Source organism: Leptonotus elevatus, chromosome 13, assembly GCF_054856555.1.
Source record: "Leptonotus elevatus isolate MCC_2025b chromosome 13, RoL_Lele_1.0, whole genome shotgun sequence".
Taxonomy (NCBI): domain Eukaryota; kingdom Metazoa; phylum Chordata; class Actinopteri; order Syngnathiformes; family Syngnathidae; genus Leptonotus; species Leptonotus elevatus.
The window spans coordinates 5,157,258-5,179,207 of NC_141251.1; the positions used below are offsets into that span (position 1 = coordinate 5,157,258).

At 37.7% G+C, this 21,950-nt stretch overlaps 1 protein-coding gene across 2 annotated transcripts in view; it reads left to right on the forward strand.

Moving 5' to 3' along the window:
* The window catches only part of LOC147163560 (E3 ubiquitin-protein ligase NEURL1-like), an 84,033-nt gene that overhangs the window by 17,825 nt on the left and 44,258 nt on the right, over positions 1–21,950 (forward strand). For both annotated transcript variants that reach the window (XM_086092320.1, XM_086092319.1), the window contains one exon: positions 2,117–2,281. In XM_086092320.1, coding sequence (XP_085948446.1) covers positions 2,254–2,281 — 28 coding nt within the window. In that variant the 5' untranslated portion in view covers positions 2,117–2,253. The remainder of the gene's footprint in view (positions 1–2,116; positions 2,282–21,950) is intronic.

Consider the following 21,950-nt stretch of genomic DNA (forward strand, 5'->3'; position numbering starts at 1 on the left):
CCGGGCCACACAGAGAAACTGAAAAATAAATAAATACAATTATTCATTTGGTACCAGACCACACAGAGATACTGAAAAATAAATAAATAAATACATACATACAATTATTGATTTGGTACCAGGCCACACAGAGAAACTGTAAAATAAATAAATAAATTAAAAAATAAATAAATAAATACAATTATTGATTTGGTACCAGGCCACACAGATAAACTGAAAAATAAATAAATACATTTTAAAGAACAATAATAATTTGGTACCAGGCCACGCAGAGATGCTGAAAAAAATAAAAATAAATACAATTATTAATTTGGTGCCAGGCCTCACAAAGAAACTGAAAAATAAATAAATAAAATTAATGCTCATCAGCATACACATGTGAAATCACTCATCTTGCCAAAATGATTTGGCAGAAGACGAAGAGCAAACGACTTCCAAGAAAAAGAAGACACACCGACAGAGGTCCTACTTAAAATATTTCTTAATCACTCCTGGTAGTTCTCGCGCAACAAGCCCAATCTGCATAACAGCTGGCAACAGACTAACAAATGAGGAAATGAAGCTTTCAGAACTGCTTCCGCACATATAGACCAAGCAAGACAAGCCTGATTAAAATCAAAGGGAAATATCCAGAGATCGCCACTCCCAAAAAATGAAATCCTTGCCTGCGTTTTTGACATCCTTTCTTTGTGATATGGGATGTTTTTCGATGATGGCGACCAAGCAAAATTATGGCGTAGACTGGAAACGTTTTTTTTTTTTTTTGGCACACACAAACACGGTCTCCCAGGCGGGGAAGCGAACCCACGCCAGCCTGAATCATAGGCAAGTGACGGTTCCACTTTGCCACCTGGAGCCCGTAGACTGGAAAAGTAATACGCTTCAGGTGTTCCATTACCCCAGCTTTGTCGACTAGAAACAAGTGCCGAGATCCCAACTGAGTACAAAAAATACATTCAGCATAATGTTGAGTTGTATTTGTTTTTGTTGGTTTCTATGCAACTCTGTAGAAATATTGCCTCATGTGAAACAGGTATTTGGTGAAAAAGAAAAGAAAAGATGGGGATTGCTGGTATAAATTAATTGTAGCATAGATTCTATCTATAGTATAGATCGTGGTTAAATTCTGTTTGTGTATAGTAAGGCGAGTAATACACAATTCTAATTCTCAAATCATAATTCTGATCAACCATGCAACCACATCACCCATAATTTTGTTACCTGCTTCATGGCGGATGGAAACGATCAGTAATAATGATAATAATAGTAATAATAATAATAACTAGACAAAGTGCAATTTCTGTAGAAATTGCGTGGGAACGCTGAAAAGCTGAATGGTAAGATTTGAATGCATGTTCTTAAATGATTTCAGTGAAATAATAATCCATTTTCTGATATGATGATCAGTTGGTATCGAACCATTGAATGTTCTAAAATGTGGTCCAAGCGGGATTTGAACCCAGGTACTCTGTGGTGGCAGGCAATTGCTCTAAGCACTGACCTAACTTGTCCCAAATCATGGATAATGCCGTATTTATTTTGAAAAGTGTCATCTGATGCTGAAAGATAGCATGCAAATAACAATTTCATTGAAATTATAATCCATTTCCTGATATGATAGTCAGTTGGTATACATGCATATCGCATATAATGGCCATGGATATATTTGCAATGTACTGTCAAAAGGTGGGATTTGAACCTGCGACCTCATGGTTACTGGTCAACTGCGCCACCGAGCAGTATCAGACAGCATGTATGGAAGTGGGCGTGGAAAGTGGGACTTAGAAAAATACATTGAATGGGGAAAAGTTGACATTCAATGTTAAATTGTGCAAAAACTAATGTGGAATCAGACGACATATTCGTAAATTTCTGAAGTTGAAATTTGAACGGTGTAAATCAGATGTTATTATGTGGGAGTTATCGCACAGCAAAAAAGTGCCTGATATAATAATAATATGAGCAGCATTCCAACAATAATAATAATAAAACTGACTCAAGATCCAATAGGAATTATTGACCACACATACTCTCCATTGGTAATGAGCCTAATGCTGTAAGTACCAAATCAATTCTGCATTCTCTGACTGCTTTTTGTATTCATTTGCATTTTTAGTGAACAGCTTCCTGCTATAAAACCCGCACCAGGAAGTAAGAGCATGTTGCTGCTCATCTCTGCAGGAGAGAAGCACTCTCAGGTGCTGCTGGGTGAACAGAGATGATAAATGTACATTCGGGAGAAAGAAGAGCCGAATGTGTTTTAGGATGACCTTGGAGTCAGGTAAGCGCGACGGATGACTCTAAATAGCATCGAGTAGGGGCCAATCAAACTCGAGCTTAAACCGCACCCCTTAGCGGCAAACTCTCGAATGACCACTTCTCAAGCAAGCGGGCCACAGTGCACGGCCTCCTTTACTCTTAGCTTGCTTGTGTGTACTGTATTTGTGTTGTGTCCGCATTCCTTCCCCATTGTTTTGAACCTTTATTCCTCACACCATTAGCAAGTTACCCCCACCCACACCCCCCCCCCCCAAATCGCTCTCCTGCACACGCCTGCAGGATTTACTGTAGATCCCTGATATATTATGGATAAAGAAAAAAAACAAATGTTGCCCGCCATTTATATGACACAGTTGTAAGATCACACACTCGGGGTGATTACAGTGGTCAAACAACACCTCAGGGGACAGAGGAGGCGTTTGGTGGGAGCGCAAAAAATATAACAAAATCTGAGCCAGAGCCATTTTTCTTTTCTTTTTTTCCTCCCTGTTCCCTTCCATGTGCCGCCTTGTAACAAATTACACTGAGCCACCGCTCCCACCCATGCTGGGAGTCTATTAAATCCTGCCTTGATATAATCGAGGACTTGTGTATGTTCTATTGGCATGATTATGCTTTTAATTGAGGTTGAGGGCAAACTTCATCAAGCCACAGGCGCTTCCTATGCACAAGCGAATTAAAACGGTTGCACGAACGGCGGCGTTATGAGTTATATGAAGATATTTCCATGGTTTAAAATATTACGCCTCGCTTGGTGTTCCGCATGATTGAATAAACATCTATGGAATATCTAATGATGCGCTGATGTCAATGTCACTTATTTTTACATGCTCATAATTGGACAATTTCAAAGTAATTGTGTTCTTTTTTAAAGTGTGAATATTACTTAATATGTCAAAAAATATGAATAAATACATACTTTGTTCCCGCTAAAGCTAGGTATCGATTTCAATTTGATTCAATTTGATATTGATTAATTATGGAAGATCAATTCTTCAAGGGCATGATTAAAAACTCCACAAACATTAAATTCCGTGAAGGCAATAACTGGTTAAATGATTGAGTTTATTAATGAAAGTAACACGTATTATAATCATTTAAGTGTTACACAAACATTGACATTAACAAAGATGAGATGAAAATATTTTTACAAGTCAAATTCAATCATTGAAAATATAAATAAAAAAAGATTCTGAATTGTCTTGAAGTGCAAAAGGTCAGGTGACAGGTCTTTCATATATGTAAGAAAATACTTTTAAATTCATGTCAACAGTACATTTCAAGTAAACAGTAAGATACAAAAAAATTGGCCTTTAAAATTAAAAATTAAAATTAAAAAGTGATATCTAAAAAATGGATTCATGGTTTTATGAATTGATGTCAGGCTCAAAAAGGAAAATCGATTCGATATTTATTCTTCTTCTTTTTTTTCTTGATCCCAACCCTAGTTCCCGCACTATAATACAGTATATATAATTTTTGCTGTATTTGTACTTACTATAATGCCCTCACATGTGGGAAAGGAGAGCCACAGTCACCAATGCACTCCTCAGCTGTTTACTAAATCCCAGCAAAACAGTACAGCACACTCAGACAGAAGCTGCTGTCAGCCACAACTCTCACCCAGATATTCACATGCAGACACTCCCATGTCACAGGCACCGCCTCTTAAAGGGGAACTCAGCCCCAAAATCTAGTGTAGTCTAGTCTAAATACACTTATTTTGATTATTTATTGCATTTGTGTAATATGAGTTTAAATGGCAAAAACCACCATCCATCTCAGGGGGTGGCCATTTTGTCACTTGCTGTTGACTAAGAATGACATCACAGTAATGACCAATCACGGCTCGCCTCTTTTCTGAAGCTGAGCCGTGATTGGTTGGTCACTTAACTTTCCAATATACATTTGTTGCCTCTTTTTTTACTGGCAATATTGCACTGATCAAACAGTACAGAAGTGTGTGCGCGTATATGTAGCACTTTCGCATAATTGTGTCATGATCACCGCTCTGAAATTTCATTTTCATAAATTGTATTCATTGTCTCGCTTGACAATTTATGCACAATGAGTTCAATGACTTTTTGCACATGAGGGCATCTTAGTTGAATTCAATCTTGACATATTGACATTGTGCTTTGAAGGTTTAACTATCGCCTTATTAGATTTATTTTAGCAGAGTGTCGGATAGGATGTCAAACTTGTAAGGAACAATTAAGATTTTTGCAATGTTTTGAATCTCGCTTCTTGGCTCTGTGCTTTGTCTGCGAGGCATTGTCAATCAAAGTGGATGCGACTCACCCACACAGCCTTGATGAGGCAGAAAATTGACTTGTTTTGCGTCTTTGTTAAATAATAGCAGAGGTTTGTAGCGTAAACCTGGTTTGAAGGGAAAAAAAGAAACAGCCCTGTGAACAGTACTGTGGATATGAAACGACAAATTAAACGTATGTTAATTCCTTCATGGAAGCGCAAGCAAAGTTAATTTTATTTGTACACGGAAGCGTGGACATGCCCTCCTGGATTTAATTTGTAAAACGTATTCCGGGTAAACGGTACACGCAAATAAACGTACACCAACAGACGTTTTAATCTTGACACTAATGCTCATTTGGAGTTTGGAAGGTCAAAGTGTTGCTGCTTATGCTAATTAAGCTCCATATTGTGTGTGTGTGGGGGTCTTCAGCCTGAACATCCATTCAAGACACACACACACACACACACACACACACACACACACACACACACACACACACACACAGCACACTGATTGAATACACAACAAGTGTGTTAAATATCCGTAGTATTAAAAAAAGAAGAAGAAAAAGCTCAGTTAACAAGCATCCCATAGTAAACACCTTTCAAAGTTCATAATATCAAGGGATATTTGACTTGTGACAAGATATCCAAGATATTCATCATATTCATACACATCAATCAAGTAGAAGGGCACTCAGTATAGCGGAGACCTCTGCCAAGGCAGACAAATCTGCAATGTGGTCGTCTGTCAAATCGAAGAATGCCTGGCTAAGAATATCTGTTGAGAAATGTCTCTTAAAAACATGTCATGCGTTTAATTACGCTCGTCATATACATCTCTAAAATTATAGCATCTGGCTAATCACTACTTTATCAAATAACATATTTCCTCATATAGCGGATGTCTCTCTATGTCACAATTAGTCACCAGGTGAGTCATCCACAGAAGGCAATGATGAAAAAAAAAACTTTGAAATGTTGCTAACCAAAAACAGCAGCACTTATATTATACAGACCCAGTGTACGTTAAGACATCAGTATTTATACGTGAACATCACACATCACGCTTTCCGCAGTCATCTGCAATCATGTGTCAAGGTCGAGCTATATTTAGAACTTCACTGTAAAAAAAAAAAAAGATGTCTGTAGAATCGTGTCATCAAAAAACTGTAAATACAAAAGCAATGAAGCATTGTATAATTTACATTAATATCGTGTAAAAGTCTAAACCAAACACAAATGTTGATTTGACAGTAAGAAAATGTTAAGAATTCACAAATTTCTGCAATTTAAACACAAATGAATTGTAAAACAAAAAAATGACATCATAGCAGTGTTAGAAGAACACTTTTTGTCAGTAGGTTCTTTTGTACATTTTGTTTATGCCTTAAAGAAACTCGCATTTTACAAAGTCATATTACAGATAAGAATATTTAGATATACACTAAAACCATGTGAATATAAAGGTTAAACTAAATTTATTTTGTTATTTTAAATGTCATATACTGTAGTCCTAATTATTAGTTTTTCAGTACACTTTAATATAAATTCTGTTGTTTTACAGGGGAAAAAGCTGGCAGCTGTGGTTAGAATAATTCTGTACAAAAGAAAAGAAAAAAAGTGCAAATATAAACAACTTTACAGAACAACTCGTATATTATATATCATAAAACTGTACTTTTTAGACTTGTAGATTCAACAGTCTCTTACCGATAACTTCACAACAACAGGGTGGCGTGGCTCAGTGGTAGCATTGTCGTCTTTTAACTCTGATGTTGTTGGTTTGATCCCACCGCAGTGTGACTGTATTGAAGATCTATGTGCAAGATAATGAAACTAATCAGTAGGTGAATGAGCAGTCAAAATGCAAAACACTTTGAGGGCCTTGTAATGTAGGGAAGCGCTATATGAATCATTTACCAAGAACATGCTGCTTTTATACTATTTTGTTCAGTAAAAATTTGCATGCAGATTTTGTTTATTGTACATTGTGTAAAAGTGCTTCTGTAAAGTTGTTTTCATTCACTGCTGCCAGTTTTTCTCCTATAAAAACTTCTTCTTTTTTTTTACAGTGTTGTTTTTGACCATACCACCAATTTCAATGTTACAATTCACGTAACATTCGCATATAGCCTAAATGAAGTCAAATAAAATATTTCTTCAGTTTTATGTTCCAGGGTACAGTTTTCCCTTGTGCATTATTCCGAGTGCATCTGGCTTGCAGTTTAGACATCATTCATATGGATAGAAAAAGACATGCTTGACCTCAGATTAGCATATATGGTAACTAGTATGGCGACCCAGATGAATTTAAGATAATAGCGATCAATAGGACACCGCTCCGGTGTCCTCTCTGTGGATGTATGCTGCCGCGGCGCCTTTTGCAGACTTTTCATCTTGCACCACGCACGCTCTCTTTACTGTCTGGCAGAAATGAAAATGCATCCATAAAAAAAAAAAGAAAACGTCTATAAGTACGTAGCTGCACGGCAAAGAGTCTGATTGCGAGAGCGGGATCACTGTTGTAAAATAGAATATTCAAATGTGCCAGGATTACTTTTAAAACACAGACAGACCAACAAAAAAAAGGTTGAGCCATGCATATAGACTGACTACTTTTTACTTGAGTCTTCGGGACTACGTACACCAGGTTTGAGAAGAAAATAGTTTCCCGTTAGGTTCCTGCTTCCTTGAAAATGATTGAACATGAAAACTGAAGCGGTTTACCTGCCAAATAAATAGTACATATAATGTGACGGATTCTCCATAAAACGGTTGGTGGTTGAAATGAGTATTGCTGTGTGCTCCCCACCTCCCACCCCAGAAAATCGAGTTCCGATAATAGCGAAATTAGCTTCCACAGTTTTTTTTTAAGTCTCTGTGCTTTGAGCATAGCAAATACACAGAATACAAAAGAGCAAGTTCGTTGTTATTCAGCACACGAAGGTATATAGCAGACATTTCGGCAAGGATCAAATTCTTTGTTCTGCTGAGCATAGGTTTTAGTCACAAACATCGTATCATTGTTGTTTTGTCATTTCGTGCCCTTTTGACATCACCTCACCTTCATCGGAAGCAAAATGCTCATTTCTCACATTACATTTTCTAACTTTTCTTTCTAGCAGTTAAAGCGCTTGACTTTTTCTGTCTGTTCATTTGAACGAAGCAGGCTGGTGGTAAACTGCCGTACTTTGAAGATCACTCACAAGAGTACAAGCACCTGAATTGGTATTTTTCAAACTTGGTGCAAGTAATCCATTATTTCTAAAGTACATTCTATCTTATTTGTGGTAGGGCTGTGCAATTAATTACACTCCACAATTACAAAATCAGGGTAATTGTAAAAAAAAATAAAAATGAAGGAAAAAAAGATGATTAATACCACCGGGCGGTAATTTTGAGTTCTTTGAGTTGTTTTAATTTATACATTTGCACCTTTTTATTTTATCTTAAAATAACAAATAAAGACATTTTCATTTTCTTGTTTTCTACCAAAAAATAAATGATTATCCCAATCGTGATTTCAATTATTATCAATATAATCAGAATTAATAGTTTCTTCATAATCGATCAGCCCTAATTTGTGGCTACTCTGGCCACCTCTGATCACTGGCCGAATACCATGCAACTGTCTTAACACACCTCAAGCCACAGGATAATCACTCAGGTTATTCTTTCACAGAGAGCCAATTTAATTGGCTTTTATTCGAAGGTGGGTGAAAATGCTCAAATTCGGTCACAATTAGCAGTATGTCGGTACCGTTGAGCAGGATCAGGGTCTTGTACATTGTAAACTCGTGCTGAGTTAGACACCGAGGCTCACGTTAGCCCATTTAACAAGTGGCAGGCTTTCCTGTCAGGTGCATGACAACACTCGCGGGTCCTCCAGCTCAACTTTGCGAAAGTTGGAACGAAGACAAATTCAAGTTGCGACATATACATAATTCATTATCATTATTCCTTCCATCCTGTCAGACAGCCACGCATTTTGAGTTCAAGGGCAGAGATGAAATGATAGCACAAAAGGCCGGGATAGCTCACAATGGTAAAATGGCATTATATCTCTTCCTTAATGTTTAATCAACGGCGTCGCTGAGCTCCCTCTTTTGATTCCATTTCAATAACTCTGCTTGTGTGTGCTCGCAGCAGCTATTCCTTTTGCAGCGGCGACATTAAAGTGTTTACACAGGCGCATCGCGGGGACTCACCTCCTTTTTGAGGACAAAAAGTCCACTTTATGCGACATAAATCGTCATTTTGTGGCGAGGGTTTGTTGTAAAACAAGGTGCATTTACATTTGGGCCCAGACAAGAATTGAAATCAACATGCTGTACGTCCTCTGAAGTGCAAAACATATTTATAAGTATGTGTGTGTGTGTGCACAGTTGGGTACGTGACCAGCTTCGGATTGAACATTCATTCGGAGATGTCCTAGAAACTTTCTCAGTATATTTCCACGACCGCCCCCTCGCAAAAGGAGCGCCGAAAATCACCAATTAAAACATCAATGCTAAAACCAGCAGCCAGGACAATAATAGACTTTTATCCCACTGACGCAATAAGTTCCGCATGCATATTTCATAATTGCTTCACCAAGTTCAATTAATGGATTCCCTCCTCTCATCCTCCGAAAGCGGCTGCGACAAACTTGGTCATCCCATTGACGTGACTAGTGGATTTCATCAAGCGGGACTCTTTTGGAAATATTAGGGCCACACTGGAAGAAATTATTTAATTAATTATTTTCCTCTCATAACATTGTGACTTTGTTCTTGTAATATAACAAACAAACAAAACACTTTTTTTCCTTATATTACAACTGCATTATTGCAGTATTTACCACTTTAAAAAAAAAAAACTTAAAAAAATATATATTCCAGATATAACATCTTTCCTCTTGTATATGTGAAAAAATATTCTGAGTTTTTTTCTCTCATAATTGTTCTCCTATTTTAGCACTTAATACTCTGCTACCTTCATTGTCTTTTCCCGCAGACGCCACCGAGGGGATAAAATGTATACTGCCACTACTGTCATCAAAGAGAGCCAAATGATCAGAAAGCAATCCTCAGTTGGGTTTGTTCCATTTTCTGGCAGCAATTAGGCTGTGGGTTGGTCAAATTGGAATTGTAGTGGTTTCATCTGTAGAGGTAAACCCATCTAGGTGGCTCAGGAGGTCGAGAACCCATTTAATCTTATGACTCGCTTCCTTTTCTCTTCAGGAAAACATCCAAAATGGATTAATCACACAAAATGCACTTGGGAGAGCACAAGGGGCATGCCGGAAGCTGATTGGCTGGGGACTTCGTAATGCCATGGCCGTACAATATCTTCATATCTTGCACAGGCATCTTGCTTACAGTAGGCATATTATGGAAAAATTGACATTTAAGTGGCTTGTATGTAATTAGTTGGGTCTATGTAGGCCCTGACCTCCCATTCACAATGAAAGTAAACAACCAAGTGCAATAGATAAAAGTCAACACACCCCCATCCAAATGCCAGATTCAACCTTGGTTTCATTGAAATCTCCTACATTGGACAGAAGAAATGTCCAGAAAAGCCTACTAGAACAGCCCAAATTAATCTGAGGCTTTTAAAATGGTGACAGACTCCCATTAAACATGACCTGTGAAAATATCACATGTCCCAATTATAAAAGGTGTACACACTTGTGCAACCACTTTAGCACAGTTGTTTATTTTTACTTACATTCTAAAAACAGTCTAAAAACTTTGAGTCACAAAATGGGTCTTACAGCGTAAAACAACTCATAAATATTGGTCAGATCCTTTACTTGGGTCAAAAAATTGGGTCATTTTGTATAAAACAACCAAGAAAGTTGGGTCAGATTGACCAATAAAGTGGATCGGTTCATTTTTGATCCATAATTGGCTTACTTTTGACCCAACTGTTTTTAGAGTGTACAGTTGACCTACGTCACATTAGTGGTTAAAAAAGTAAAAAAGTTTACAAAAACCATTTGAACAGGATGTATAGACTTTTTATATCCACTGTAATTATTTTGCATGTGATTTTGTATGCGCCTGTGCACCCACATACACGCAGTGTAGTTAAGTGTACACTCTAAAAACAGATGGGTCAAAAGTAACCCAATTATGGATCAAAAATGGACCGATCCACTTTATAGGTCAATTTGACCCAACTTTCTGGGTTGTTTTATACAAAATGACCCAATTTTTTTGACGCGAGTAATGATTCTGACTAATATTTATGAGTTGTTTTACGTTGAAAGACCCATTTCGTGACTTAAAGTTGGGTCAAATCGTCCCATGTAGAGGATCGGTCCATTTTTTACCCTTTGTTGGGTTATTCTTGAGCCAACTCTTTTAAGTGTGTATGAATTGTCTCAATGGGAACTTTTTAATTTGTTTTACCTTACTTGCTTACCTCACCTACTTTACTGTTTTTATCACTCTGCTCTTGCTAGTATTCGCCGGTCGTCATGGTAACCAAAGCCGGCCTCACCATTGGTCCAGGATTATGTTATATGGGGCAATGGATACGATCAAACACTTTAAAATGAGCTAACTTCAGCAAGACAAGAAATAGGGTTTAAAGCGTCCAATCATTCTTGATCATTGTGCTATTGAGACAAAAAACACGGCACAGACTTATTAATACACTGGAGGACCGTTTTAAATGCGCAATATGTCTTTCCTCATTGTTTGGTGGTCGAGGTTTCATCAATACTCTATTTGTTTTTCACTTGTGTTGCGTGAAAAGTGTTTTGTCTTGAAGAATAAAGCCGGCTCGAGCCTGGAGCTTATCTGAATGCACCGCGTGGCCCTCTTGCAGACTTTTAAGATTTCCAAATGGGAGGCCATTACGCTTGACGAGAAAATATCGCCATCATTTCCCTTTTGAAAGCAGGCAGCCGAACACAAAACAAACAAGGCGAGGCATCACAATATATGAGGCAACGTGGCAGGGGAAGATTATGTTCTCTCGGCAGGTCTTATTTAGATGTCTGCGCGAGCACATTAGCGCTTTATTTTCTCCCGCATTGTGGCGGCGGTGCGCCCGGCTGACGTTTTTTAAACGCATCGCCGCAAGTGTGCATTGCAAATTGCTCCGTCGCTAATTAGTGCTCGCACGTGTAAACATTTTTCTTTAAGTGCACCGGACCATTAATTCCACATCATGCGTCGTTAAAATAAAAAGATCGTAAGCTTGTTAGATTTATGAGATTAATTGTGCATGGACCGCTCCCACGCTCTTAAAATAACGGAGGTGGGGAAAAGGCAGTTTCCATATTGCTTCAGTTTAATGTTATGTAAAGCACAGCCCTCTGAGTGGCAGTAAATAATCTACTGGTACAAGAAATGCCAGTGGCTGTGCAGTAAAAAAAGAAAGAAAGGAAAAGTAGTGTTAGGGGCGTTCAATCAGTGGTCAGGAGTGTAATAAGTGTGGAAGTCACTCATACTCAAACATAGTGCAAAGGCGCGTTGTTGCAAAAATGCAGTACTGGGAAATAACAAAGTACAAATACTTTATTACTGTACTCTAGTCCATTTTTATCAGGTATCTGTGCTTTAAACGAGTATTTTTTGTTAATTTTTTTCTCAGCTCAGAACATGAGCAAAGCTATGAAAACACATCTTTTTTAATATATTTAAAAAAATTCAGCCAATGCTAGCTAGCGCCTAAATGAAAACATGCAACATGTAAAGTCTTCTTTTTTTTCTTCTGCCACCACAATGTAAGACAATAAAAACAGTGACACTATTTACTGTTGACCACCAAAAAAAAACCACTATACCTATAGTTAAACATGATTGTATAACATCATGCCTTAGACAAAATGGAGGGAATTACGAACAGTTCCAACCTCCAGGTCAGCTTGAAAAAAAAAATAGGCAGGAAAAGAACATCTAAACTTTGTTTGGGGTTAATCAGAGGCACGATAAATGTTGGCCAGTATGTGCTGAGACCCATTTAACATGGGTTTGAATGTGACTGGTAAACTCAGTTTGCTCCCAAAAACGTATAAATACATTCTATTTTAAATGTTTTAAATGTCCCAAAGACTTATTTATACGTTTTTAATATGTGGGTTTTTTTTTTATGCTAGAGCATACAGAAGGCTTTGATGCAGCCTCTCAACTGCAAAGAACGGTTGAAAAAAAATGTCAGTTATTACAAAAAACGGACAGCAGGTGGCAGCAAAGTACAGGAGATCAGGCAGGGCCATGTTGCAAACAAGCTGCTTCCCCCACAGTTTTAAACAGATTTGTGATTATGATGAAACTTGGCTATATTCTAATGCTAATCGCTGCAAACTCAGTTGCCAATTTCCTCCCAGTGGATCTGGCAGCGCCCTGCATGGCAGCTATGGAGGACCAAAACTGCCAAAATTAAAAAATAAACGACTGAAAGTGAAAATAAAAACGGATATAAAAATATAATTCAAAAATTAAATACAAAAAATAAATATGAATGAAAATAAAAACAACTATATATATATATATATATATATATATATATATATATATATATATATATATATATATGTGTGTGTGTGTAAGTAAAAACCAAACCAAAAAAAAACAAGATTTATAGAATGAAAATAAATGCCGGAATAAATAAATTAATAAATATATAAATAGAATAAAATATCAATCAATAAATAAAAATGCTATGTTTTTACATTTATTTATTTCATGCTGCAGATGCTCTGCCAGGACGAAATGTTATTCAAATGAGGGGGCGGTCCTAAGCGTGTCTTGGGTTGGACTCCGCCGAACAAGGAAGTCACGCCGGCTTGCATTGGAGAGCTCCAACAATGGACGACTATCTTGTCCACTGTCACCACAACCTGCGATTTGAGTTGCTCGACAACAAGTCGAGGTGACAGTGGACCAGGCAGTCATATTATATCTTTTTTTAGATCTGTTTTTATTTTCACTTTTAGTCATTTATTTATTTTTTATTTTGGGCAGTTTTGGTCCTCGATAAGCACCATTGTTTTATGAGTGTGTGAATGTGAGGCTATATAAAGTGCTTTGGGAACCATATGGTGTCGTTAAAGCGCTATAAAAAAAAGCAGGCTATTTACTTTTTTTTTTTTTTACCTAAGTACAGAATGTGAGTACTTTTGCTAGCCCTGCAAAGGTGAGCCCAGCCCTTGCCTCATCAGGCGCAGGTCTCAAACCCGCTAACAAGGTATATAAACAGTGACTAGATTTTTAATGACTGTGGCACGCCTCCAAAAACACCTCCCTGCCAGTCTATAAACTGTGAAGGTTAGCCGACTGGGGAGGGCGGTGGTCTCCCTCGCACCCCAAGTCAATTTGTGTGCCGCGTCTTGGCCTTTTAGCCCTCAAGCTGTTTGATCGAGCTGTGCCGGCACCGCCGTCTGCTCCGCCGTTTTGCTGCTCGGGTCGCTGAGCAGCGCTGGTCGCCTCACTCCGCCGGTCGGGTCGTCCGCTGAGGCCTACGCTGTTTTCATACGGCTCATCTAATTTTGGAGACGGGGGGAGTGGGGGGGATAGACTTCAGCCCTGCAAGCAAAAACATGTCAGCACTGATTTAAAAAGCCAAGCTTGTGTGTTTGAATATAATAAGATTTCACCTGCTTGAATTTCCTTTTGTTTGTATATTGAAGGCCATGTCTCCATGAACACAGTAAGATAAACCCTTGCCGATTCAGCCATCCATCTTCTATACCTCACAACACACCTACGACCCTAGGTGTGTTGTGCTAGAGCCTATCCTAGCTGACAGGAGGCGGGGGATGAATTGAAACCCATTTTTCAATTTGGGCGTAGCGTGCTGTAATGTTATCACTGCGCAGCCAATAGGTGCGATGGTGGCGGTGCGATTTCAGAGTGACAACAGCAAAAGATTTTGGTCCCACAGTGAAAACAGCATGGAGGAGGAAATGGAGTTATTTGTGGGGGAACAATACAATCCTTAGTGAATTTTGCCTCCGGACGCTCGGGTCAGCTCTCCATCTGGCTTTTAAACGGTTCCCTACTCAGTCCAAAGTACACCTCAAAGCGGTCTTCATGGATCTGTAGCTCAAGTCCCTCAGAACCTGCTGTCACATTATAATCGGATGAACATGTTTTCACAAGTTTCTTATTGCACTGTACTTATTTGCTGGGTGATATGGCCCAAAAAATGAAATCTCGATTTTTGCAGTCGTTCAAGACGATTACGATTTTAATCTAATAAACCCAACAAACATTTATTTAAAGGTTTAATTAATTCAAAAATAATTCCTGTGCAAAATGTCCGGACAACAATAATGTATACTGATTCTAGATCAGTTTTAACATAAACTTAAACATAGTTTGTGATTAAATGCCGCAATTAAATAGTTGGTAGCTATTGTAAACATGTTGTAAACCACCCATCCAGCATTCTGCCACTTGTGCAAAATTACAACTCACAAAAACATCTGGACGTAACAGAACAGAAGAACAACAGCTTTTATTAATCCAGAAGAGAAAACTCGATTTCACGATTTAGCAAATTTTCAACGATTCGATGCTAATTAATCGAATTAATTTGATATATTGTCCAGCCCTGCTGTACTTTTATTTCATGTTCGAAAAGCACTTAAAAATAAAATAAATAAATACATAAAATAATTTTTTTCTAGCTGCTGCTGCCAACACCACCGCCAAATTAAAAAACAAAGTAATGCTAACTTCCTTAGCATCAGCTCTAGTTTTCACCGCAAAGCTAAACAAAACACTTGACTTTATTTCCATCATTGGTTTGAATTTCTACATTAACTCATTCACTGCCATTGACGGCTATAGACGTAAAAAAATCATTAGAACTATTTCTATTAGTTTAACATTGTTTTCACACTTTTGTTAACAAGAGTATGAAAAACTAGAAAAATTCCCGCGGAAATTTTGAATGGGCCTGCTAACTCTTGCAACTCTTTTCAATGAGCTGAACAGTTTAAACTTTCAACCATTGAAATCGGTCAAGAAATGTGGAAGTTAACCATAATCTACTAAAAGTATTACTGCCCCTTTAAGAAACATGCACATTCACGCACACACATTTGATTTTAACTAACATTTCAATGAGATGAACAGTTTAAAATTTCAACCATTGAAATCGCTCAAGAAATGTAAAAGTTAACCATAATCAAGATCAAATAAAGTATCTTACTGTCCCTTTAAGAAACATGCACATTCACGCACACACATTTGATTTTAACCAACATTTCAATGAGCTGAACAGTTTAAAATTTCAACCATTGAAATCGGTCAAGAAATGTGGAAGTTAACCAAAATCAACAGTATGTTACTGCCCCTTTAAGAAACATGCACATTCACGCACACACATTTGATTTTAAGTAACATTTCAATGAGCTGAACAGTTTAAAATTCAAACCATTGAAATCGGTCAAGAAATGTGGAATCTACCATAATTAACAGTATCTCACTGCCCCTTTACAAAACATGCACATTCACGCACACACATTTGATTTTAAGTTGTGAGGAGACGTCACGCACCAACACTCCATTGATTTGTATAGGATTACGCTCACCTCAAACAAAAGCCTCTCGCGACTTAACGGTTGAAGATGCAGATTCCAGAAATGGCTCGTTAGAACGGCAAGGGTTTGGGGAACGCGAGCATGTTCTCAGTTTTTTAATCGGATGAAAAATGACCAAATGAGAGCAGGTTGAAAACTTATGATTGATCGAAAATGAAGAGGGAAAAAACGGCGAAATTAACATGGAGGAGATAGGCGTCAAAGTCCGACTTCTCCTCGCTTAAAGTGAAAATAAAGGTACTAAATGACACCGTAGCCAAATAAAACTTAGTTCTTCAGAAAGCAGAGGCTTGTGGCTACAAAATGTGCGAATTTGATGTCTAGTGAGCAAAGATTGTGGCCATGGTGACGAGTTGAAGTGAAACTTTTGGAAATAGATTTTTTGGTTCCCGTCACTGAAGCCTTAATTAGTCACACTCTAAATAGGCGACTTTTCCCCTTTGCTCACTGTCTTTGAACCCTCACAGGGGGGAGAGCTTTCATTCCTTAAAATTGTTTTTGACACTGAGCTAAAGATGACAAAAATTCCAACAAAATGAGCTAATTTTCATATCGGTCGGTTAATGTATGCGCGCGCAGCGTGTCTTTGAAAAAGGTGCTTGATTGGAGTTGATCTCTTTCGGATTCCCATTCATTCCTATGGGACTTTATTTGGGAGTTTTTTGGGAATAGCGTCGCCATGGTAACTGGGAATTCTTATAAAAATAATAGCGCAGCGAGTCAGAGCGAGCCGCATCGTTTGATACCTCTTTTGTCCCGGTGCGATCTACGGTTCGGGCCGCATTTTTGCGGAAAAGTCGGTGGAAGAATAAAAAAGAAAAAAAATAATAAACCCTTTTCTAGGGTGGATAGTAATATGTGCCTGCTTGCTCCGCAAGCAGCAGCTTCGCTGCTGCTTGCTCCGCTTAGCAGGCCCATAACTAGAAAAAAATTATTGTACATTTGTATTATTGAACAGATGTAAAATTTGTGATTAATCGTTAGTTAACTAGTGAAGTCATGCAATAAATTGTGAAAAAATGTAATCGCCTGATGTCCCTAATCTTTTTAAAAAAAAGTTATTTTATTTTTATTTTTTGTTTTTAATAATCTTTTCTTTTTTTCTTTTTTTTTAAAGGAAAAAGAAAAGATTATTAAAAATTAGGGGCGTCAGACGATTACATTTTTTAATCATAATTAATCGCATGACTTCACTAGTTAACTCACGATTAATCAAAAATTTTATATCTATTCTGAATGTACAATAAAAAAAATTTGGGTTTTCATACTCTTGTTAACAAAAATGGGAAAAAATGTTAAACTAATACAAATAGTTCAAATGAATTTTTGACGTCTATAGCCGTCAATGGCAGTGAATGAATTAAGAAAAACGTGTGTGTGCTGTTTAAATCCAAAGCTACATTACCAAAGACTTGCCTGGGATGAATACTGCGGCGTTCCTTATATGGCGTAAACAAATACTAAATAGAGAAAAAAAATTAGTCGTCATTTCATATACTTGCCAAACTGAGCTCCATTGTGTCTAAGAGAAATAGCATCTTAATTTTCATTTTCCTTTACTCTGATTTAACTGTGATGAATATTTTATCAGTCTTTTATTGCAACCTTCCCTCTAGTGAAGCTTCGGATAGTTTCTTCTCCTTCAAAATGCTGTGGATTTTCATTGCTGGCTTTTCAAATGAAGAGGTCTGTACCCTCGTGGACACGTGTTAATGTGTTCTGGTCACAAGACTCAAATCCAATATGCCCGCGCAATATAATTGAGTGATTCAAAACTAAATATAGTATCTTTCTGTGTCGACAATGTCAGGTTGACGGCTCAAATTGGAGGCCTTGCATCGCGGCTCTCAAGTTGATAATGCCGAAAAGATTTACTATAATAATTACAAGTCGTTTCTCGAGAATCATCACAGCAATTGCGCTTCGTGTGAGTTGAGTGGAGGAGATTGTTGTTTTTAGATTTTGTAATTGCTTTTGCAACAGTTCAAATGGGTTCTTGGAGATGATATATGTGCAGAGACAGAGAGAGAGCGTGTGTTTGGATTAGAGCAAATCCCGCAAAAGGAGAGAGAAACAATAAGTAACATGAGATGAATGGGAAGGCATGCAAAGACGCATGTTTGTATTTGTCTATACATGCAAAGTTATATTTGTAGGGACGCATCGTGGGCCTTGGCTTACATAGGATTTACCCCGAATGCCAGATGATCAAACGCATGAACATTCGCAGCAACACCAATAAATTATCATCTTATTTGTGCAAACGTGCGCTTTAAAGTCCTTAGATGATGAACTGGAACCTGCAGTGTATCTTTTGTTCGATGGATGTCGTTTTTTTTATTTGTGCTTTGCACGCATGTCGACATTGTTTCGAGGAAGTACAGCTTGAATTGCTTTTAAGTAAGCTTATCGGGAGGAGGAGACCTACTGGGCTTTTGATTATTTTCTGACATTTAAAAGACGTAAAATGTCGGATGGGCATGTTGGAGTGTCAAATAATAGAGTAAACAACAACAACAAGCCCTAAGGCAGGTTTTCAATAGATTTTTGCACCAAGTCAACTCGTGATGGATTTTCATATTTGAAAACACACTCACTTTGACATTCAATGGGCCTTGACGATGTCGATGTTCGATTGGGGACTAACAATAAAAAAGTCAAAGTTTTGTTAAATGAAAATGTTTTATGGTACCTGCAAACGCTCTGTGTGGCCCTAATATTTCAGAAACAGTTGAGGAAAAACTTGGAATGTTTTGTTGGCTATGATCGTGTGGAGATTCCCCATTACTGAAAAAAATTATTAGCTTCAAGCAAATACTACATCGATTTACGATGTAGGAAGTTGAAGTCAGTGTCTTTGCATTCTCATTTCCTCTGCTTGAGCCAAAACATTGACATTTTTCTTTTCTCACTGTCACTTAAGGATGGGTTATGCACGTACCTATAATCTGGCCTAATTTGAGCTTGATCCACCCTCTTCTGATGAAATTCAGCAAAAGTCTCAAAACACAGTGGTACTCAAACTTTTGAAAACCTTAAAAAAAAAAAAGTTCTCTCCTGACACATTGCTCCCAAAACGTATAAATACGTTCTATTTTAAATATTACCATGCTTGTAAAGACGTATGTATACGTTTTTTGTTGTTGTTTTTATGCTAGAGCACACAGAAGGCTTTGAGGCAGCATCTTTAAGCAATTGTAGTTATTACAAAAACGACCAGCAGGTGGCAGCAGAATATAAGAGATCAACCAGGGCCATGTTGCAAAAAGCTCTTTCCCCACTGTTTTAAACAGATTTGTGAATAACAATGAAACTTAGCTATATTCTAATGCTAATTGCTGCAAAATGGAAACAGATAGATTCCATAGAACACAATATTCTGTAAATCCAGTAAAAGGGGGTTGCTTCAGAGAAATGGTTGGGAGTGAATGAGTTGATATTGTTGTAAGTCTCTGAAGCATTATACACAGTTTCAGCATTGACACTGTGCTTAGATATGAAACATATTTTTAAAAGCACTTGAATAATCAATTAAACTAACTGAACATGAATTAAATAACTATTTTTACCCAAGTAAATCAAAAAAAAAAAAAAAAAAGTTCTGAAAGATTGCTTTAAAGATTAAAACAGAAATTAAACTGTAATTGTGAAACCTCTTTAATATTTATCATAAGTCTTTGTATGTAGTCTGAATTCCAAAGTAGATAGTTTGCCAAATCTTAAGAAAAGCTCCTGAAGCCAAAGGTAACACCTTAGTACATAGACATGAGATTGTGGCATCCTGTCTATAAACGGGTTGTTTTTCTTCAGGCACTGTGATTCCTTGAAAACCTAATTTAAAAAAAAAATAAAAATTAAAATTCTATATAACATTGTCAGACAGTTTTAACAAACAAATATGACAAGACTTTTTTTTCTTTCTTGAAAACTGCAAACAGCCCTTTTAAGATGTTAAGAAAATCCTCCCTATTGTGTTTCCTCCTTTGAGGATCTATTGGGTCCATTTTAATGTGTAAGTAGCATGCATGGTCCTAACTAAGCCTGCTCAATATGAAAATGGCCTCGATATAACTTTTCTCTTTTATTCCCCACTATATAAAAAGCAATGAATTGAATTGACTGCTGCCAGCCTGCAGAAGTTTGTCAAGATTCATCAAGAAGTCCGGATCAGTGAATCATTAAAGAGCCCAAAAGTGGGTCAGCGCCAAACGTTAAGCATGTCAAATATATCTTGGTGAACTTTCAAGACTTAAGATAAAATAAGTTGGTGACTTTCCAACTTAGACTAGGAACATGAGGTATCACAGACTGGTAAATAAGTCTTCTCTTGGTGACCCAACAATCTTTTGATTTTACACACACACACACACACACACAATTTTTTTATATTTTTTTTTAGATGATTTTGGAAGAGCGCCTAATTCCAAACACCTGTAAATTCCACTCATGTCAACAAAGGCCATCGTATTGCTTTAATGTGAAGTAACCATGTAGCCAAAGTAATGAGGCCTTTGGGGAACACAGCCATTATTCATGACATCTGTCTCTGTATGGCGGAATGTCTGAGCGGCTTTTCCGTATGTTCAAGAATTCTTTCAAAAGTTCTTGAACATGCATCGCGCCCAGCGTGGAGCCGTTCTCTATGTTGAATACGGTTAAGAGTCGGCAGCAGGAGACAGTGCACGCCTGATACGATGAGAATGAAAGCGTTTGAGGAATGGCGCCGATCGTCATCTGCCCCGAGATTGCAGAGCAGGCTGACATTTTGATTTCTTTCCCGCGAGCTTGATGTTAATGATTTGGCTTTGGATGGCGGGACCGTCACAGAGTTGCAGCCGTATGAGTGCAATTTCCGTCCTGGGGATGAAAGCACATCGATTGCCCTCTGATGGTTTTATGGGGGGGGCTGCTTTCATCCAGACGGAGACATTATTGAACTGCGTTTGCCACTAATGTAGGCCTGATTCTGTGTAACTGTGCAGCAAACAGTCAATATGCTCCACTTGTGTATATGATAAAAGTCATTCATTAGTGCACATTGCTGTATACTCTAGTGAAATATGGTCATTTCATATTTACAACACAACCCAGTGAATTAATTTAAAATTACAATTACACTTTCCATTAAGCAAATCCTCCAGAATTCACGTCGGGGAAATCCCCCCCGCTATGTTGCCCCCAGAACTCGCTTTTCCCTCATGAGGCGCTTTCTCTGTGTCTGGCTGGATTCTGGAATCTCCAACAGCTTCTTTCACTGCGCTGGTGGGGAGCTTGCTTGGGTTACACATTTAAATGTTCTCAAATAATCCCCCTGGGGAGTACAAACTTTCGACATGAATACGCTTTGGCAGGATCTGCTGTGAATCTAACCTAAAATCAACTTGAGCGCACGTATCAGTAATTGTGACCAATTTAAGCATTTAATTTCCCATTCAAAGTCAGTGTAGCATACATCACTCATTATTGGATTTAAAATGAATGAGTTTACTCAATCGACAGCAGGATGTCACCATCTGACTTCTCGTTGAGCTCAAATATGACTTTAGGTCCAGGCCACCTCGAGCTTTGAGTTGCTTAATGATTTGAAACACTTTTTAATACAGTCTCAATGATTTATCTAAAGGCGTGCTATAAATGAAATGAGTTTAACTCCCTTCTAAGATGTCAAACAAACTCACAGGCTCAACTCTTGGTGACAACAGGGGTTTGAATTGATCATGTAGAAGTAAATAATACTGGATTCATGCAGTATACGTGATGGAAGAAAAAGAAAAGTGAAAAATAATGAAAGGAACGCGAGACGTGGTGTTGAATTTTTTTGAATTTGGTGTTGAATTAGAATTTTGCTGAATTCCGAATTGTA